The sequence below is a fragment of the Natator depressus genome, chromosome 3, assembly GCF_965152275.1.
Source record: "Natator depressus isolate rNatDep1 chromosome 3, rNatDep2.hap1, whole genome shotgun sequence".
Classification (NCBI taxonomy): domain Eukaryota; kingdom Metazoa; phylum Chordata; order Testudines; family Cheloniidae; genus Natator; species Natator depressus.
In genome coordinates, this window is record NC_134236.1 from 24,007,601 (window position 1) to 24,027,845 (window position 20,245).

The following is a 20,245-nucleotide window of genomic DNA, read 5'->3' on the forward strand; positions in this document are numbered from 1 at the left end:
AAACATCATATGGTAAAAGAATAATTAAATTCACCTCCAAGTTCTTAAGCAGGAAATGCAAGATTCAAGAATCAGAATGCACATTTTAAGGGGGAGGAAGGAGGTAATATATTTTATTAGACCAACTTCTGTTGGTGAGAGAGACAAGCTTTTAAGCCACACAAGGCTTCAGTAGGTAATTTCCCTCCATCACTTGCATTAGTCTGTCGTTCAGGTTTTGCTTCCCTATTGCTACCATGTGTCAGCTTTTTAAAAATATTCACTAGTGTAGCATTTAAAAAAAGGGGGGGGAAGGACACTGGAGCGTGCTGGAGATTTTCCAGACCGGGTCTGAGAGACTGGGTGCGTTTGTTTTTGTATCTAGAGAATGAAATGTTTGGGGGAGAAACTATTCTTATGCAAAGTAAAGCTGGGAATGAAATAACAGGCTAACTGGGAGAACAATGCAAACGCCGATTGCCCGCAGCTAAAAGGACGTGTGAAATCAGAGGGTTGAGTAAGACCTTGCGTAGGTGATGCAGGTAATGATGAGGCAGTGATTTCGTTAGGAAACAGCCCTTGAGGAAGCGCTATTAGGCGCTGATTGCTTAAAGGTGGTGAAGGCGAGAGTGGAGGGGCGTGGCGGGAGTGGGTGGCGCTCGCCCCGAGAGCGGTGCCGGAGGGGGCGGGGCTGCGGAAGACGGCGGTGAATGGTGATAGGTGAGGGTTGTTGCATCGGCCGTATTAGAAGCCAGAGCTGGGCTAGGTCAGCTCCTTGCAGCTGCGGGCGGCTGAGCGAGCACGTGAAGCGCAGACCCCGGGAGCGCCCGCCAAGGAGGGAGGATGGTAAACGTGTCAGCAGTGTGGCTGTTAGCCCTCTTCTTGCAGGCAGCGTGCTCGGTGAGTCCGAGGCGGCTGGGAGGGTTGGTGGGATGCTGCCCTGGGGGGGAGGGGGGGTATTTGCTGTGCCCGCTCGCTGGCGTGCTGTGCCCCGGGGTGCATGTGCCGTGGGGGAACAGGAGCTGGGCAATCTCCTCCCCCAACTCCTCTGGGGAGGGTCAGCCCTTTTATACGCTCCAAAGCCCCCCGGGCTAGAGCCGGGCGCAGTTTGGCGCTCGGTCCCCCCCGGTGGGGGAGCAGAGGCTGTGGTCGGGGCGGGCTCTTGGTGTCCAGCCCCCTGGAAGCGGGCTCGGGGGGGAGGGGAAGGGAAGGGAGGGCTGGCTGCTTCACTTCACCCCCTGCATTCAATTACCCAAAGCGGCTCCATATGTTGCGAGGCTCCCAGTCCCGCGCTGGCAGGAAGCGCTCTCCGGCTGCCTTGGCAGGAGCTGCCGGGTCTGACCCAGCTGCCTCCTTTCAGCAGGTTATTCGAGCCGCGCCGCGCCCTCCCCTGCCCCGAGCTGCTGCCTGGCACCCAGAGCCCGCTGCAGCCCGCCCCGACGGGCTCCGTCCAGAGCAGCGCCCGCCGCCTCCTAACCTGGCTGGACTGGCCTGCTGCGGCCGCCTGAGCCGGGTCCTGCCCCTCCTCTAGCGGGCCGGATATTTGCTCCGGCCCGCGCGGTGTTCGCGCTGCGCGGCGGTGCCGGGCTCCCGCGGCGGCGGAAAGGCCCGCCGAGCGCTAAGCCAGGCGCGCTCCTGCGGCGGGGCGCCACCGGCAGCGGCCAGGTGGCTGCTGTCGGCTGCCCGCACGAGGCGAGACCCCCCTTCGGGCAGCCGCCTCAGTGACAAGCCAACTCGGGGGCAAGACGTGCGCGGCAAAAGCGGGGGGCACTCGGATCAAACACCATGTCCCTCTGGAGAACGAGGAGGGGAAGCTCCGCTCCCTGGGCTGGGCTAAGCGATAACCTCGTTTAGCTCCTGGCTCTGAAATGGCCACTTAAAGCCAGCGTGCAGATGGGGGGGGGGGGACGGGGGGACTTCCAAGCGTTCTCACAAATCCAGTTCTTTTCTAGTCTACGTGTGCTCAGGCTATGGCGCTAAAACAGAAAATCACGTGACTGTAGTTCCCATGCCTAGACCACCTTGCGTGGGTGTCTTTCATATTTTAAATAAAATACTTAGTGGCTAACATGACTATTAAAACAAATAAATCTTTCCCCCAATCACTCTGCTTCAGTCCATGTCCTAGTTACATTAAACTCCCCTTCTGTAGTTCCCTGCTGCCTGCCGCGTTCCCTGTTGACTTCAGCTTCTGCAGAAGGCTTAAATCAGGTTTCTACAGCAGTGTATCGAGTTTATTCCATTGAGTTGATAGTGCTAATCTCTATATAGATCATCCACCAAATGGTGGATGAAGAAACAGTCTTAACTCAGCTCTCTGCAAGTCAACACTCTCCTTACTACCCCGGTCGAAGCTTTATTTCGGGGTCAAAGAATTTTTTTTAAGTCTTCCAAAAAATCTAACTGCTGCCTTAAAAGTAGATTATTTTCAATGTGGGCTCCAAATTTGAGTGGATCGGGGGTAGCCACTCAGGTTCTCCCTCAGATGGCTACCCATTGTAGCCACCAGATGTCAGCACTGAATAGCAAATTCACTTCCGTACTGTTCAGGCTCTCTAGTTAGCAAAGTAGTTGTACAAAGCATTTCAAAAAAGTTAAGTTTTGCGCCTATGATGATTGCATAAGCCATTCTATAGTAGACTCTGTTGGTCTAACTTGAATGAAGTGGCAAAGCACTGACCCCTTTCATTAAACACTCACTAAGCCATAACTTACCTCTCAGATGTGTGTACCCACTTCATAAAAACAGGTTTCACTCAAGGTGACACAGCAAGTTAGTGGCAGACACAGGACTAGAATTAATCAATAACTGGCTCCCAGGCCTTGTATGACTTCTGTGTGAACAAGTGCACTATTTATTGATTGTGACCAAGTCTATGTAGTGCCTACTTTCTCCCATCCTATAAACACATGAATAGTGCAGATTCAGATACCGTGTAGTCTATTCCTCCCCTTAAATATGCCACAAGGGGAAAGAAAGTGTAACTTTCTCTACCAGGACAGAGCAGTGTCCTCAGGTAAATGGCCTGTCCTGAAAACCAAACTGTCCCTCCTTGGTTGAATTTCAAATGTTCCCTAATCCAGAAAGGGAAGGGAAATCTACAGTAAAGGGATGCTACAGAAATCCTGAAATGGATGTTTGAAAGCTCTTCAGGGTAGGAGAAATCAGAGTACACTTATGTACAGGTGAAGTACTACAGAGTTCTCCTGATTGTCATAGAAATCATAAACAAAGGGTTGTGGTGAAGAGACCCTGTAGGTCATACAGATTGTCCCTACCTAAATTTGAAAGAGCAGTCGCTGCCATCCAGCTGCTGCTGCTTCATATTGGTTAACTTGTGTGACTTGAATTCTAGAAATCTAGTAACTGTATTAGGCCTCAGAACCGTGGATGGGCCCAGCCTTTGGAAACTAACACTGCATTTTATTCCTGGGAATAACCAATCCTGCCCTGGCAGAAATGGCCTGGTTGAAGTGATATGCATGAGACCTGTTAACGGCACTTTTACTGGAGAAGACAAAATACAGTTGGGTCCTATCCAGGTTTTGGGCCACCATTGCAGGAACAGGTTCTCCCTTACCACCAGGCCCTTATCTGCGGGTCATATAGACATCTAGCATTAATCTGATAACAGGAATACTCTAAAAAAGAAGAAACTCAGGGTTTAAAGACAATTCACCAATATTGGCAGAATCAATTAATAAATAAAGCAAAAAGCCTCAGGCAGCAGGCGACACATTGACTCAGTACCTAAATAACTTCCCTTGTCACTGTTGGCCCATGCTTGCATTTATTCTGTTTAAATGTGGCTCTCAGCAGCATTCAGACCAAAGCTGGCATTCCTCTCAAGCTACCCTTGACTCAGAAGATGAAGTTTACTCTTTTTGATAAGATTACTGAAGATGACCTCAGGTAATGGGTGTAAAAGCACAGCGATGCTCTGTAGGTCTCTGCCCACTTGGGGTCCCATCCAACATGCTTGTTGCTAGCTGTGTTCTAGCTAGTTCCCTCATCTGCTAGTCTGAGGAGTGGGTTGTAAAACATGCTATCACCTGATACAACTGTGCAGCCATGAGAACTGCTCGACAACTTGTATTCTTGCCATGTTGCTGCATGAAGCAACAGATTCATTTTCTGTTCCTCAGCTTGTCATGTTGTGTGTTGCCTGCTTTCTGAGCTCTGCCCACAAGGAGAGAGCAAGGAGTTTTCTGCTGTCCTTGGAGGCGGTGTTTTGTTGTTCAGGGCAGTACGATATGAGCACAACCTGCCCTGCTTGCTCTCTGAAGTGATGGGGTGGAAAGTGAGAAGGGCCTGAAACTTAGGTGGACCAGGAAGGTGGGTACCCTACTAGGTTCCTAAGCCCCACAGAAATAGACTGTTCCTTGCATTGCTCAAGGGGACTTGAGCCGTAACTGTCCCTTGCTGTAGGAGTGGACACGTCTGTACATGACTCAAGAACCCAGGATAGGTCCAGCTCCCCATTGGCTTTGAGACTGTGCTACATGTCACTGCATGGCCCATGCTCTACTTTACCTGGCCACACATTTGGAAAAGACTCCCCTCTGATAGAGCACACTATCACAGCAGTGGTGTTCCTGCCCAGCATGCATGGGTTGTGGTCATCCTGGGTTGTCTGGGTTTCTCAATTAAGTTGGTAGCCTATGATACTTTAGCTGGTTAACATTGCCAAATGGTTACCACTCTTTAGAACTGCTGCAGGAACAGTGTAATACGCTTCATAGGACCATAGCAAATCTATAGCTGTGGCTACAGGAGGGCATGGCACAATCCTTCTCAAGCCTAGTTAGGGGAAACTGCATTAGTAACTTCCATTGTCTAGAAGCCATGGTTTTTAAAGATGGATAAGTAGTTTTGATTGGTTCCCTGGTACAGATGAATGCTGCAGTGGAGGCTAGCAAAAGACTAGTAGGGCTGGCAAAGAGCCTGGCTTTGCCTTGTGGTCAGTGTTGAAGACCATTTCAAAGGTGATACTGTTCTGAGCTGCATGTCAGCGAATGCCTTGGAAGGAAACTAGCTCGTCCAGCTTTCCCATTAAATCTCTGTGTATAAGGAGGAATCTGTTACACAAACTACCCAGGCAAAGCTTCATAAATGGGGCTTTTCTGTGACTGTCCAACTGCTGATGTACAAAAGGTGTAAACCATTGGGCCTTCTATGGTCTTGAGCTAACATAAGGCTCTTCCCAGGTGAGGGATACCAATGTAAGCATAGTTCTTACCCGTCACATTGTTCTAAGATGACTTGCCTAGTACCACTGAATAATTAACACTTCTAATGGCAACCCTGCAAAGCTGCTAGAGGACTGTTGAGCTTCCAACAGCCTGAGACAAGTTACAGCAAGTGTAACAAATCTGTAAATCTTCTCAAATATGAAGCTGAAATTCTGTGCCTTTAAGTGCACTAACCTGAATTGTAGCTAGAACAAGGCTTATACATAGTCCACATTAAGCATGTCTTGCAATGTGTGGGACTCATTACTATTGAAGTAATTGCCCTTAAGTTTAAGTGCTGTCGGGACTCCTCCCATAGGAACCTAGCTTGATGTGACTCCTGGTGTCAAAGTTGGACACTTTCCTCTCAGAGGACGCTAACATTAATGGACTCCAACATTCCTTCCTTATGTGTTAAGTCTTTAGTCTAGTTTAATTCAAACATTAATTTGTGACTTAGTTTTCTAGGAAAAAGGCTGATGTAGGTTTCTGTAAAAGTTCCATGACAATGAACACTCGTGAATGGAACATCAAATATGAAATTTTCAGATTACTTCTGTGCAGAAAAGCATAATCTGAGCTGTGTAAACAGAAGTTCCCAACCATAATAAAACACTGTTTTGTCTTAATGTACATGAGACCTAATGCTAGCCAACAATGCTATAGTCTTACTAGGTCTTGTAGCATGACTTCAGGAATGTGATTAAGTCATGTCTCTGCACCTAGAGGAAACTGTTCTGTGCTGGGAACTACAGAGTACCTAACCATCCTACCCACATAGTTCATATATATGCCGTATAGGCCAGGTCACAACCCTTCTATATCACTGAACAATCCAGTCGCAGATAATTCTCGGAGAGAATAAAGTTGACACATGAGCATTTCACTTTCTATCACCTGAGTCCTGGTCCTAAAATTTACCTTCATCAGATGTATAATAAAGTAGTCGAACTTTTCCAGTACTACATGCTAACCTAGCCTTTTTCAATAAAGCTTTGTGTTGACCTATTTTTAATATTGGATTTGAGAGCCTCATCCACTGTAGAGCTTCCTTGATTTGAATTTAACAGTCAGTGATCAAAACTTTCAGTTGTAAGTGATCAGTGATGCCTTTTGAAGTTGAGCATTCTGAATGCTGTGCACTTCTGGATATTGGGCTAGCTACTTGAGTGTGTAATATGGATTTAGGTACCTACACTTGGCCTACTGTAGAAGCACATTGTTTCCTCAATATGTTTGGTATCTGGAAAGCTGTCTGCATATGGGGAGTTAATCTTTATTTGAAAAGCCAAGATGTGGCTTCCATGTGTAGCAAGATCAGAACAGACATCTCATTACCGAGGTTAGATGCAGAGTGGTGGAGGCAAACATCTGACTAAACTCAGACTACAGATTAATTTCAAAGTTCTGAAGTTGAACGTTGGGGTCTGAAGTGCTCTTACTGCAGGTTTATTCCAGGATAACCTTTCCTAGTGGGATCTCTGGCTCATTGGATCAATGTGTAGTTGGGAATGTAACTTCCTGTTGAGTCACTGAAACTGTAGTCACAACTGAATCCTCAAAATGTTACTCTTTTATGGCTCTTCATCCTCTCTCTAACTTCAAAACCCCTCTGGGGCTGTCCTGGCTTAAATGAAGCAATAAAAGCTACTTGCCTGATTTAACATCTGGGTGTGCTGCTCTTAGTAGAAAAGTCAGTCTCCCCCCTTCCGCTTTGCAAAGTGATTCACTTACATCAAATAGATGGCTGTGTTCCTATAGCACATCATATCTTCCAGTGTTTTCTGGTCTGTGGTGTCTGAAAGCTTTCCAGAATGAAACTGATTTAGATCAAAATTTACAAGAGGAAAGGAAGGGAACGCAACTCTGGAGTCAATGACTGGAAGATGGCTAGTTCAATGCTGGGATTTTTGTTCCCCCTCTGAAAAGTTTTGGGGCCATCTTAAGTTTAATAGTAGGCAATCAGGAAGAAACTATAGCAAGGAACAGAACTATGAGAGACTAACCTAATTTGTTGGAAGAATCAACACTGCTTTTGTAAATGGTGAATTCTTTGAGGGTGTTAGTCGTGGATCAGGGTGATCCAATTGATTTACTGTACATGGATTTTTCAGAAAACCTTTGACACTGTCCCTCACCAAAGGCTCTTACAGAAACTCGGGTGTTATGGGATAATGGGAGTGGTCTCCTGGATCAGTAACTGGTTTAAAAGATTGGGCCATTTATTTCTACCTTTTGTTTCCTCACTCAGAATAGTGAGAGGTGAACAGCAGGGGTCCCCCAAGGATCTGTAGTGAGATCAGTGCTGTTCAACATATTTAATCTGCTCAAAGGGTAAATAGTGAGGTAAAGTTAGCAGATAGCAAAGTCCAAAACTGACTGAGTTATGGGGGAATCTCACAAAACTGAGTGGGTGGGCAACAATGGCAGATAAAATTAAACGTTGATAAGTGTAAAAAAATGCATGCTGGGAAAAAATCCTAGTATGCATATATAATGGGTTCTAAATTAGCTGTTACCACAAAAGAAGTCTTGGAGCCACTGTGGAGAGTGTTCTGAAAGTCAGCCCAATGCACAGCAGCAGTCAAAAGGCTAACCTTGTTAGGAACTATTAGGAAAAAGAGAAAATAGGACAGAAAAATATCATCATGCCACTATATCAGGGTAGTCAGGCAGACATGAGACAAATCCAGACCACCAGATGCTTTTGAACAGACCATCTTTTTGTTTACTTAATGTTTGTGGGGGGGCAGGGGGCATATGTTTTCTCTGGCATTTGGATCTTGACAATACCTTGACCAAGAAATTTGGACCTTGACAAAAAATAGATTACTTCTGCACTATATAAATCCATGGTCCACCCACTCCTTGGGTTCTGTATGAGGGACTAAAAGGAATAGGGCTGCTTTGCTTAAGAGACTATCAAGGAGAGAGATGATAGAGGTCTATAAAATCATGAATGGTGTGGAAACAGTGAGCAGAGAAGTATTTACCCTTTCTGGCCATACAAAAAGGGTGGTCACATAATGTAACTAGTAGGCAGCAGGTTTAATACAAACGAGGAAGTAGTTTTCACAATGCACAATTAACCTGTGGAACTCATAGCCATAGGATGCTGTGATGGCCAAAAGTATAACTGTTCAAAAAACTGGATAAGTTCATGGAGGATAGGGCTATTAGCCAAGATGGTCAGGGATGCAACCCCATACTCAGGACCCTAAACCTTTTCCTGCCAGAAGTTGGGAAAGGGAAGATAGAGTAGCTCTCTCCATAATTGCTCTGTTCTGTACACTTCCTCTTCTCCTCCCCTCCCCCCTCCCACCCCCCCCCCCGAGCTCTGGTAATGACTACTGCTGGGGATAGGGTATGTGGCTAGGTGGGCTATTGGTCTGACTTGGCATGGCAGTTCTTATGTTTCTTCTCATGTGGGTCCCCTAGACCTGAAACTTTTGAGGGGAGGGGAAAAGACTGTCAGATTGGTTTTAAGTGATCTTTGTCCTAGTACACCAACTCAAGGCACTGGTGAAAGGTGGGGGACAAGCTATCTGACAGCAGTGGCTCACTAGCAGGCTTATAATACTCTACAAATCTTGCTTTGCCTTTCACTGAGGCCCTGTCCTCTGTCAAATGCCACTCATTGCCTTAAGTGCTTAATGGCAGGAACAGCTGTCTTGAATTCTTTTTGAATTAACTCCTGTGGAAGCTAAGGTGGTTCTGGATTCATTGCATGATTATGGAAAGTCTACAATGCCCTGCTGTGGAAAAACTTACACTCCAGATCGTGGCTCAGATTTCTGGACCAGTTAATGTCTGCATTAGATATTGCACATTGCTCTACCAACCACCTCTCTGAAATGTACCAGCCTACCCATAGCACAGAGCAGTAACTTCTTTCGTGGACTAGCTTTTTCTCATCAGGTCTTGGAAACTACACTTTGGCACATGTAATTATAAACAGGCAAAAACTGACAAAGGACCTTGTCTCCTAGACAGTATAGAATTTGAATTGTTTTCTCTGAGGATATGCAGATCATGGTAGCTTTAAGGACCCCTGATTTCCTCTCCCCACCCCCTGAAAATCTGCAGTAAGTTCAGAGGATGCATTAGCTTTCTCTGACTTAGCTCAGAAAGACTAATATGGGAAAGGTTGTCCCAACTGACAGCCTAATAGCCCAGGCAGCAGTACATATGCCAGTTAGAGCCAGGCAGTAGCACTAACTCAAGTGGCATCCAGGGATTACTGGGGGAACAGACTGTTAGAGGTATGGGGGTGGGTAGGGAAGAACAGAGGCAGTTTGCTATCCATATGGTAAATGACTGTTCATCTGGAAACTGTTAGTGTAAGGTCTCTTGTAATGCTGCTACTTACAAAACTAGTGACTTTGCTGGTGTCTGCATGAACTCCCCTGGGATTGTGCTGTGGTTGCCAGTCCTTAGAAGAAAAATAACCTAGTTCTTTTCAGTCTCAAAGCAAATTCATAACCTTCTAACAAAGTAGTGTTTAAACAAGGCACTAATATAGTGATCGGTCATTCCAGTGTAGTCTTCCAAAGTGTGTGGAGCAACAGAGCCAGGCCACGTCTCTTACTTAAAATAGTGTCAATCCTACATATTAAACCTAATTTTTATTAGGGTTTTGGGCCATTACTAGTCTGTTTCCCTTAAGAGATGTAAGAGGGCTCCAGCTTTTAAATCAAGATGGTATTTGCTGGAAGCATATCTGTTTACCGTTTGTTGCCTTATTTCTTGTCACATGCCTCATTAAGTCATACAACATGCATAGGAAGGCAGTTTTAAACTTATTCAGATCTTGTGCCTGCATGGTATTTGGAGACTGACACTCACAGTTGCGAAATAGGAGTTTGGGTAACTTGCAGCTCTGTGACCGCATCTTTCTGTGGTAAAAGACAAACTAAAAATACTTTTTTCCCATCTGCTTTTATTTCTGTACCTAAGGAAGTATGTCCCTGTTTCAAGAACAATGGGTCACCACAACTGGGTCTCTGTGCATTCTTCCCTGTTTTGGTTTGTCTGGGTTAGGGGCAAGTCTCTTCATCGAGAATAGCACACGTGGCACAATTAACAGTGTTAGCAGCACATGTAGGAACCTTCTGGCTTTAAACAGATCTAAGCTATGCCCTTTGAGGTCTTACCTGTGGATGCTGCTGTTTCTACACCTGTATGTAGGATGCATAGCTATAATCCAAAAGCTAGTTAGACATGGGGCTGAAGTGTCCTGTGGTGCCTACATAGAGCCTGGTGGACTAAAGGGATAGCTTGAGTAGGGTCACTTTTGCTGCATTCCACACTAGAAGTTGGGGTGGCCAAACACTAATCATCTGAGCTGCATATGATCAGAAGTTCAAGAGCTGGGAAGCACCAGCTGGAGTGGGGCTTCAGCCCCATGGGGCATGCCTGTCAGGGCTTCAGCCCCACTCCAGCTGAAGCCCAGCACCCTGGGAGGCATGCCATGCAGGGCAGAAGCCCCAGGTTCCCTCCCCCTGCAGTTTGGTAAGTGAAGAATGCGGGGGGGGGGGGGTCCTCCAAGCTGAACTTTAATTGTAACAGTGCCTCATGCCACTGTTTGGCCACCCCTGCTATAGCCAATAATCGGTCATTGGTAGGCACTTAAGTGGAAAAACCCCATATGGTCATCAATTTAACGATCTACAACAGGTCAATGTGCTTAAACGGCACCTATGTGAAGTGAGAAAGTATTCTGGGCTTGCATAAAACTCATTGATTAGAGTCAAACATGACAGCATTCAACACTAGCTTTATTTACAGAAGTGAGAATGGCAGGTCTGTAGTAACTTGCCAGCTGTCTGAGTATCAAAACTGAGCTCAAGGCTGATTCAAGATAAACCTGAATCTCTTGGATTCTTCCATTAGAGTAGGACAACTTTTGTATTTTGGCTACTCTTTCCACCTGAGGATGGAGGCTCAAACAAGAGGGCTGTATCCTAGAAAGCTTGGGCAGTGGTGAGTGGTCTTTTAGCTCTCTTGCATCAATTGAGTCATGGCCTTTAACAGAATAGCTGATAGGCTGGGTCTCTTTTTTTGGGGGGGGGGGGGGGGGAGGGGAGCATTAAGCTCAATTATTCTTCCCACAAAGAACTCAACTATGTGGTCATACCTTTCAGAACCTCTTCACACAGTTTGTTTTTTAAATATAGTAGCTAGTCTCCTTGTGCTCAATCCCCATGTCCTATAAAAATCCTGTTCAGTTATTAGATGGACAAAGGTTTTGGCCTGTATTGTCACATTTACAACTAATAGCCAACCATCTGTGCTGTCTCAAGATGGCTGCTGTATGTAGCCATTCTAAATGACCACATCTGGACTGGGCTATGCTCTTCCTGGGAGCCAAGAATCCCATGCCTAGGCTAACACATTAAAATATTAATTCTGGTGCTATAACTACAATATCTCATTCTAAGATTCTTCTTAATGTGAGACTGAACCAGGGGTAGCAACTGAATAGTGATTATGGACCTTACTATACTTCCAGAACACTGACTTTTATAGTCACTGAGATGCTTGGATCTTAATTAGTCAATCTTTACAAATGCCTCTGGAAATTGCTTGATTGAAGCTTTATAGTGTGGTCTGTCTGCGGGGCTGTGTGCTGAGCCTAGCAGCCTGCTAGGCAAGGCTGAAAGCTTAGCCTGCCATCCTTTGATCACTAATCCCTTTAGGATCCCTTGACAAGGGGGCAGAGTAGAGCTAACTCATGGAGAACAGGGATTTTAAAAGCCAGGTCCTAAGTGACCCAAGGTGCTAGAGAACAAGGGAGTCTTGTGAGGGAGTTTAGCAAGGGTACATGAGAGCCAGGTACACTTAATAAACATTCTCTAAAATTTAGGCCAATAAACTCCCCCTCAAAAAACTAAACCAACAAAACCCCTAGCAAGAGTGGAAAACAAAACAATGCAGGCAGAAGTCCAGCAACAGAGTGGTGGTTATCCACTCTATTGCACTGAATGCAGCATGTATGATTGATTACTTGCTGTCTGGACAAGTAGTGTACATGTGGATTTGGTTCAATCAGCTCATGGCCCTCAGATTGAGTACAGGCTCTTGAGACCAGACTGCCTGAACTGGAAGTGAAGGGACATAGAAGTATGTAGACTTTCTGGGGCACCGTAGAACAGTGCCACACCAAGTCTGACATCCTCTGTGCTGTTGAGGATGAAAATCTGAGGGAAGGAGAAAATCAAGCAGGAGTGGAGGGAAACTGTTATGGTATCCTATTGCAATAAGAACACATCTCTAGGGGAAGGACCCCTGTTAATAGGAAGATAGTAATGGAGGATAGCTGGGTTTGACTGGGAGAGCTGATGATGGATTGCCTGCCGAGTTCAAAGGCTGTGGACCTCTCAAGACATCTTGACAGATTTGCATGCAATGCTGGAATGGAGCTAGTGGGTGTGGTACATGTGGGTACAAGTGACATAGGGAGAGGTACGAGAGAGGTCCTGGAGGCCGAATTGGGGCTGTTAGATCAGAGATTAAAGTCCAGGACCTCCATGGCAGCATTCTCTGAAATGTTTCTGGTTCAACACACAAGGTGAGTTACAGGCAGAACTGCAGCATCTAAATGCATGGATGAAGTGGTGATATTCAGCCAAGGGATTTAGGTTTATTAGGAACTGAGGAACCTTTTGGGAAGGAAGGTGCCTATACAGGAAAGAGAAGCTCCACCTAAACTGAAGTGGAACCAGATTTCTGGCATGTAAAATTAAAAATCTCTGACCTTTTAAACTAAGAGCTGGCAGAAGGCTGACAGGTGTGTAGGAGCATACAGTTTGTCCAAACTCCTACCTTAGGGGAGGATTTATTATAGGAGATACTGTATATCCTAATGAGGAGGGGAGACATTAACCTTCAAATGAGAGTCCTATTCAACTACAATCACATGAAGACAGACAACTAAATGTTGACAAATTTTAGAAGTGCTTGTGTACAAATGCTAAGTCTAAATACAAAGATGGGTGAACTTGAGTACCTAGTATTAAATGAGGATATTGATACAATAGGTATCACAGAAACTTGGTGGAATGATAAGCACTGGGACATGGCAATACCAGGTCACACAATGTATAGGAATGATAGAAGGCTGGACTGGTGGGGAAGTGGCCTTATATGTGAAAGTCATAATCAAATATAGTAAAAATCTTAAATGACTCAAAGCATACCATAGAATCTCTATGGATAGAAATTCCATGTTTGAACAGTGAGTGTAGAAGAATATACTACCAAGCAGCTGACTAGGATGGTGAGTGATTTGTGAAATGCTCAGGGAGATCAAAGGCTACAACAACAGAACTTGATGATGGGGGATTTCAACAATTCCCCATATTGACTAGGAACATGTCACCTCAAGATGGGATGCAGACACAAAATTTCTGGACACTATAAATGACTGATACTTGGAGCAGCTAGTTCTGGAACCTACAAGGGGTGAGGCAACTCCTGACTTAGGCCTAAGTGGGAGACAGGATCTGGTCCAAGAGATGAATGTAGCTGGACTGCTTGGTAAGAGCAACCATCATGTAATACCCTTTGGGGGAGGGGAATACCAAAGAAACCCACCACAGTAGCATTTAACTTCAAAAAGGGGAATTACACAAAGAGGAGGCTAGTTAAAGGGAAATTAAGAGGAACGTCACAAGTGAAATATCTGCAAGCTTCATGGAAACTTAAAAAAAAAAAAACGGTCAGCAGCTCAAATTAAATGTGTCCAACATAAAGTGAGATGACCAAAAAGGCACCATGGCTAAACAGTAAGAGGCAGTTAGACTTCCTTTAAAAATTGGAACTCAAATCCTACTGAGGAAAATAGAAAGGAACATACTTGGGCAAGTAAACTGCAAATGTATAATTAGGCAGGCCAAAAAACTTGAAGAGCAACAAGCAAATAACCCATACTAACAGCAAAAAAGTTTAAATATATTGGAAGCAGTAAGCCTGCCAAACTGGGGCCACTAGACAATTGAGAAGCTAAACAAGAACTTGAGGAAGACAAGGTGGCAGGGGGGAAGGGCAAGCTAAATGAATTCTTTGAGTCTTCACTGTGAAGGATGTGAGGGAAATCCCCACACCTGAACCAGTTTTTTAGGTGACTGATCTGAGGAACTCTTCCAGATGAAGGTGTCAAAGGGAGATTTTGGAACAAATTGGTAAACTACACAGATGGTAAACTGTTTACCATCTGTGTAGTTTACCAATTTCTTGGTATTAATCCAAGAGTTCTGAAGGAACTTAAATATGAAATTGCAGAACTATTAACTGATGTGACCTCTCTCTTAAATCAACCTCTGTACCAGATGACTGGAGGATAGCTAATGTAATGCCTTTTTTAAAAAAAAAAGCCTCTAGAGCCTATCCTGGAAATGATAGGTCAGTAACCTTAACTTCAGTACCAGGCAAATTGGTTGAAACTATAGTAAAGAACAGAATTATCAGACAGATAAACCTGTTCTGTCAACATGGCTTTTGTAAAGAGAAATCATGCCTTTGAAGGGGATCCCAAACGTGTGGCCATAGTGTACTTGGACTTTTAGAATATCTTTGACACATCCTTCACCAAAGGCTGTTAAGCAAACCAGTTATGGGAAAAGAGGGAAGATCCTCATGGATCAGAAACTCCTTAAGACGGGAAACAAAAGGTAAGAAGTGTCTTCACAGTGAAGAGAGGTAAATAATGGGGTCCCCAAGAATCTGTATTTGAACCAATGCTGTTCAATACGTTCATAAATGATCTGGGAAAAGGGGTAAACAGATCGTATTGCCTGCAAATTTTGAAACTTTACTCAAGATAAAGTCCAAAGCTGACTACAAAGTTAAATATCTCTCAAGCAGGTGAGTGGGCAAGAAAATAGATGAAATTCAATGTTAAGTGCGTAGTAATGTACTTTGGAAAACATAATCCCAGCTCTACATACAAAATGGTGGGCTCAAAATTAGCCCTTACTACTCAGAATTATCCATTATGACTCCAAGACAGCTTTCTTGAGAACATCTGCTCATTTTGCCATGGCAGTCAAAACAACTAACTGTTCAGAACCATTAGGAAAGGGATAGATAATAAAACAGTAAATGTCACTATATAGATGCATGAAATGCCCACACCTTGAATAATGTATCCAATTCTGGTCCCCATCTCAAACATGATAGATATTGGACTTCAAAAACTAGGGGTATGGAACAGCTTTTTTATGAAGAGTAAAAAGACTAGGTTGTCTCATCTTAGAAAAGAGATGACTGGGGGAAATACGATAGAGGTTTATAAAATTTTGAATGGTATAGAGAAAGTGAATAGGGAAACTTTTTTTTCATTCACATAATACAAGAACCAGGGTAATCTGATAAAACAAAATACAAGGAAGTGTTGCTTCACACAATACACAGTCAATCTGTGGAACTCCTTGACAGGGGCTGTTTTGAAGGCCAAAAGTATAACTGGGTTCAAAAAACAATATTTAAGTTCATGGAGGATAGGTCCATCAAGGGCTATTAGCTAAAATGGTCAAGGATGCAATGTCATGCTCGGGGTGTCCCTAAACCTCTAACTGCCGGAAGCTGGGACTGGATGACAGATTGCCTTGTTCTGTTCATTCCCTCTGAAGCATCTGGCACTAGCCATTGTTGAAAGACTGGATACTGGGATGGATGGACCATTGGTCTGACCCAGTATGGCCATTCTTATAAGTGGTTTTGGTTTTTTTTGGTGGAAACGTTATTGGCTTTGAAACAGTACTTTTCAGTGAAACAGCACTCTATCAGCTAGTCTGACTGGCTTAAATATTCTTCTGCCATAGAGTTGCATGGCTTACCTTTAAAGCAAGGAGAGACCTGCATGAGAGATTCTATAGTAGTAAGCCAGCCTGGTACTGATTGTGCTTAGCTGTGGGTGAAAACTGAGGTGGGAAAAGAATATTACTTACCAAGATCTGGAAAAATGGTACAGAGAGCCCTGGCTATGCACACCCTTTGTCCCAGTATGACTCATGCTTACGGGCATGACGAAGTCATATATTAGTACACTGGGAGTGGTTGGATCATTACAAAACCTAAACTTTCCCCAATACTAATTTCTCCCTACTGTTACTCACACCTTCTTGTCAACTGTCTGTAATGGGCCACTCTTACCACTTGAAAAGTTTTCTCCTCCCTTGGTATCCTGCTGTTAGTTGATTTATCTCATTAGACTGACCTAACACTTGGTACAGCAACCCACATCCTTTCAAGTATTTATATCTGCTCCTGTATCTTTTTTACTTCATACATCTGATGAAGTGGGGTCTAGCCCACAAAAGCTTATGCCCAAATAAATTTGTCAGTCTTGAAGGTGCCACAAGGACTTTTTTTCTGATACAACTAACACTGCTACCACTGGAACTGGTACAATATGCATCCTGATATAGATGCCATTATACCAAAGTTCGTATTATAGCTTTATTCCCATAGTGGAAGGGGAATATTCTATACTGTAGAAGCACCTTATAATTGTGGTCACATGGCAGGGTGGATACAATGGTACAATTGTGTGTAGGTATCCGATTGGCCATGTCTAGTGGCATGGGGAAAGGTTTCCTATCTTGTTGTGCTACAATAAAGTAGTTGATCGCATCTTAAGCCTCTTTCACCTGCACTGCTTGCCTTAGTTAAGCTACCGTTTTAATTACATAATGGAAATGCATAAAACGTGGCTGTATTGGGAATTTTCAGGAAGATTAACACATCCTTGTCAGGAGGTTCGTACCTGGGGTATAGGATACGGAGATAAAACTGTAAGCACTGCTTGTGTATGTTTTTTTGCAGACTCTAGCTTGTACTTACCAGGCAACCGGTGAGGTCAGTAAGATTCTGAAAAGAGACTTCTTAAAACTCTGTATAGGACTCATAGTGGCCCCAAATCCTGCTGTGTAAGAGCAGCAGGACTAATTCCTGTAATGAGGAAAGCCTTCCTTGTAGCTGACTGCAAACAAACAGGTTTCTCAAATACCAGACTTTCTCCACTTTCTTGAAGCAAATCATGGTGGAAATCTGGATGTCAGACTCCACTGTCAAAGCCAGCCTTTGCTTTTGCAGCCTGGCAACTAACTGCATCCACAAATCAGGTGGTTGAGTGCAAACAGTTGTCCCACAAGCCTGCATGTAAATGTGATATTGTGGGGGCAACACCTAGCCTGCATTAGAGGCCTGGGTGATAATCTGAGATGCCTAAATAGCCTCAGAGAATAGCTGTTCTATGGAGCAAAAAGTCTAAGGTGCCACAAGTACTCCTTTTCTAACAAATTTATTTGCGCATAAGCTTTTGGGAGCCACAGCTCACTGTATTTGGAATGGGGCTGTGGAGGTGGTTAGGCAGGCACTGTCAAGACAGTGACTGTGCAAGCTGGAACTCTTCAGTTAAAGGCCACTGGCAGCTGGGTTGTCTATTCAGAGATGAGGAAGTACCAAAAGGTGGCTTACCAAACACTTGAATACAGCATTTCACTTATTCTAGAAACACGTCGTCAAACCGGCTTGCAAAAGCACTGGGAAGTGTTCTAAGGCACTCTAATATTGCATGTGGGCCTTGGCTAAGGGGCCTGAAGGACCCTTTATACTGGACATGGTTGAGTCACCCTAGAGCAGTGGTGGTTAACCAGAGGTATACATACCTCAGGGGGTACACAGAGGACTTCTGGGGGTACATCCATTCTAGATATTTGCCTAGTTTTATAACAGACTACATAAAATCCACTAACAAAGTCCATACAAACTAAAACTTCATACAGAGAAAATGAGTGAGCAAATTTTCAGTGACTTAAGTGCTGTGACACTTTTGTCTGGTTTTTGGAGGGTTTTTTGTAGCAGTACTCTTCTTAAGGGAGATGAAACTTGGGGTGAACAAGACCAATCAGACTCCTGAATGGGGGACAGTCGTTTGGAAAATTTGAGAGCCACTGCCCTAGAGATCATGATGATACTGAAGGGAAGACTTAAGATCAGAAAATTCATAAGATGTACTGTTGTAGCTCATGGGTAGGGCTACGATTGTCATGGAATCCATAATTTCCAGATACTTCTGTGACTTGAGCCCACAGCGCCCAAGAGCTGCAGGGTCCCCCATTGCCTGGGGTGGCTGGAAACTGCAGGGCCCCAAGCTCCCAGCTGCTACAGGCAGCAGAGGGAATGCTCTGGGAGTGCCCTGGGCACCCCCGATGGTATGGGCAGCCCTAGGGGTTACCCATTTTGTCATGCATATTTTTAGTAAGTCATGGATTATTTTACTTTATTGCCCGTGACCTCTCTGTCTCTCACTTTTAGTTTAAAAAAAAAAAAATCACAATCTTAGCCTTACGTATGGGGGTGGACTTGTTATGTCTGCCCCACTGCTTGAGTAACTTAAACTAAACTTGACACTTAACTGGACAAAACGCTCAACATACAATAAGTAATAACGCTGCACTTGTAGGCTTAGATGGCACATCCATAACATTAGTGACTGAAGTTGTCTTTGGGGTGTGAAATTCTAGAATGCAGATTTTTACTATATGCAGTCTAACTATGGAAACTTAAATGGATTCAGGATGTTTAAGTCCTTTACAAGAAAGGTAATTACCAAAGCGGTGGCTGACTTGGTTGAAGACCTCTGTGGTAAGCCTCGCCGGCTGAGAATTTTGACAGTATCCCTGGGGCTCTGAACTGATTAAATGTCCTGTCTGTCACTGAATACTGATATACCCATTGTATAAAACCTAAAAATAACCTTAAAATGGTTATTTATAATCAAATGACCTGTTAGATGACTGGCAGTGAGTAAAAGGCAGGTGAAGAGTTTGCCCAGAGGCTTGATAAATGCTAGAGGACCTAGATCACCCAGATAGCCCATTTTTCTCTTCCCCCCCCCCCCCCTCAAGGTTATTGGCATGCATTCCTTTTGATCTGGGGAGTATGTCCCTTGATAGATCAAAGGAGACTTCTTGCTAACTTTGGTCTCTCTTCTGCAGCTGGCAGCAGAGATACTGGGTCAATACTTCTAGGACCAGAAGGAACCATTAAGTTCACCAAAACTGGCCAGCTGCCTAGCACAGGCCAGAAAATGTCACCTAGTAACTCCTAAAGTGAAGGGGACATGCATGGCTGTGGCTTCTGGGATGTGTGCATGTTTCCAGCAAGGAACCAGCCTGAGACTTCAGTTCACACCTGACAGGCTACATGAAGTGATCAGGGTTTGCTACCAAGAGGACCCCAACCTGAATCTGCAGAAGTGGAGAAACTCTAGCTACTTACCATAGACCCCTGAGAGATCTGATCATGAAGCTCAGAGCCCTTCTAAAGTAGGGTAAGAGATTAGGCTAGATGGAGAAGTCTTCCACAGTATTAAGTGATCCACTTCTCTGAATGTGGGTGACTCAACAGCATGACTCATCAATAGCAGTGATGCACTAATTGCACTGCAGTTGACCTAGCTGTGAGCAGACACTGTTTGCTAGGACAGACTTTCCTGGTTCTGCAATGACTAGCAAATATTGGTGGTCCTCTAGTGCTGGACATAGTATGCAGGAAGCATGGGCTGATGGCAGCAGGAAAACAGAGGCACAACAGCATTTGAAAGGCTGAAGTATTGAGCAAAGTTGTCTGTCGAATGCCTGTAAAAGTAAGCTCTTAAGGGCTGTAGTCATGGATCAGGGCCCCTGTTGTGCTAGGCATTGTACAAACATGTAAGACATGCCATATATAAATTAGAGTACCTTTAACTATTTCTGATGCAAAAATTACAGCTTGTGCCCATTTCAGATTAAATAAATCCTTACAAGTCACTTTGGTCACCTTCCTCATGCAATCTCTTGCTAATGTCCAAGCTAAATGAAAGGAAAATATATTCTGCTCTAGCACTAGTAATCTGCATGGGCCACTTATTCTCCCCCCCTCCTCCCCACTGCCTGCCCTGGGTGATAGGTTGGTGTAGTGCACTTGCTTGAGGACTTCCTGCCATTTTCTAGGGGGGAGGGTGGCTTCTACAGGTGGCAGTAGCCTA

General features: G+C 44.5%; 1 protein-coding gene across 1 annotated transcript in view; it reads left to right on the forward strand.

Annotated features, from left to right (window-relative positions):
• Positions 1 to 680: 680 nt before the first annotated feature.
• Positions 681 to 20,245, forward strand: part of SDC1 (syndecan 1) — a 33,666-nt gene continuing 14,101 nt past the window's right edge. Inside the window, exon 1 of the mRNA XM_074946795.1 lies at positions 681 to 879. Coding sequence (XP_074802896.1) covers positions 823 to 879 — 57 coding nt within the window. The 5' untranslated portion in view covers positions 681 to 822. The remainder of the gene's footprint in view (positions 880 to 20,245) is intronic.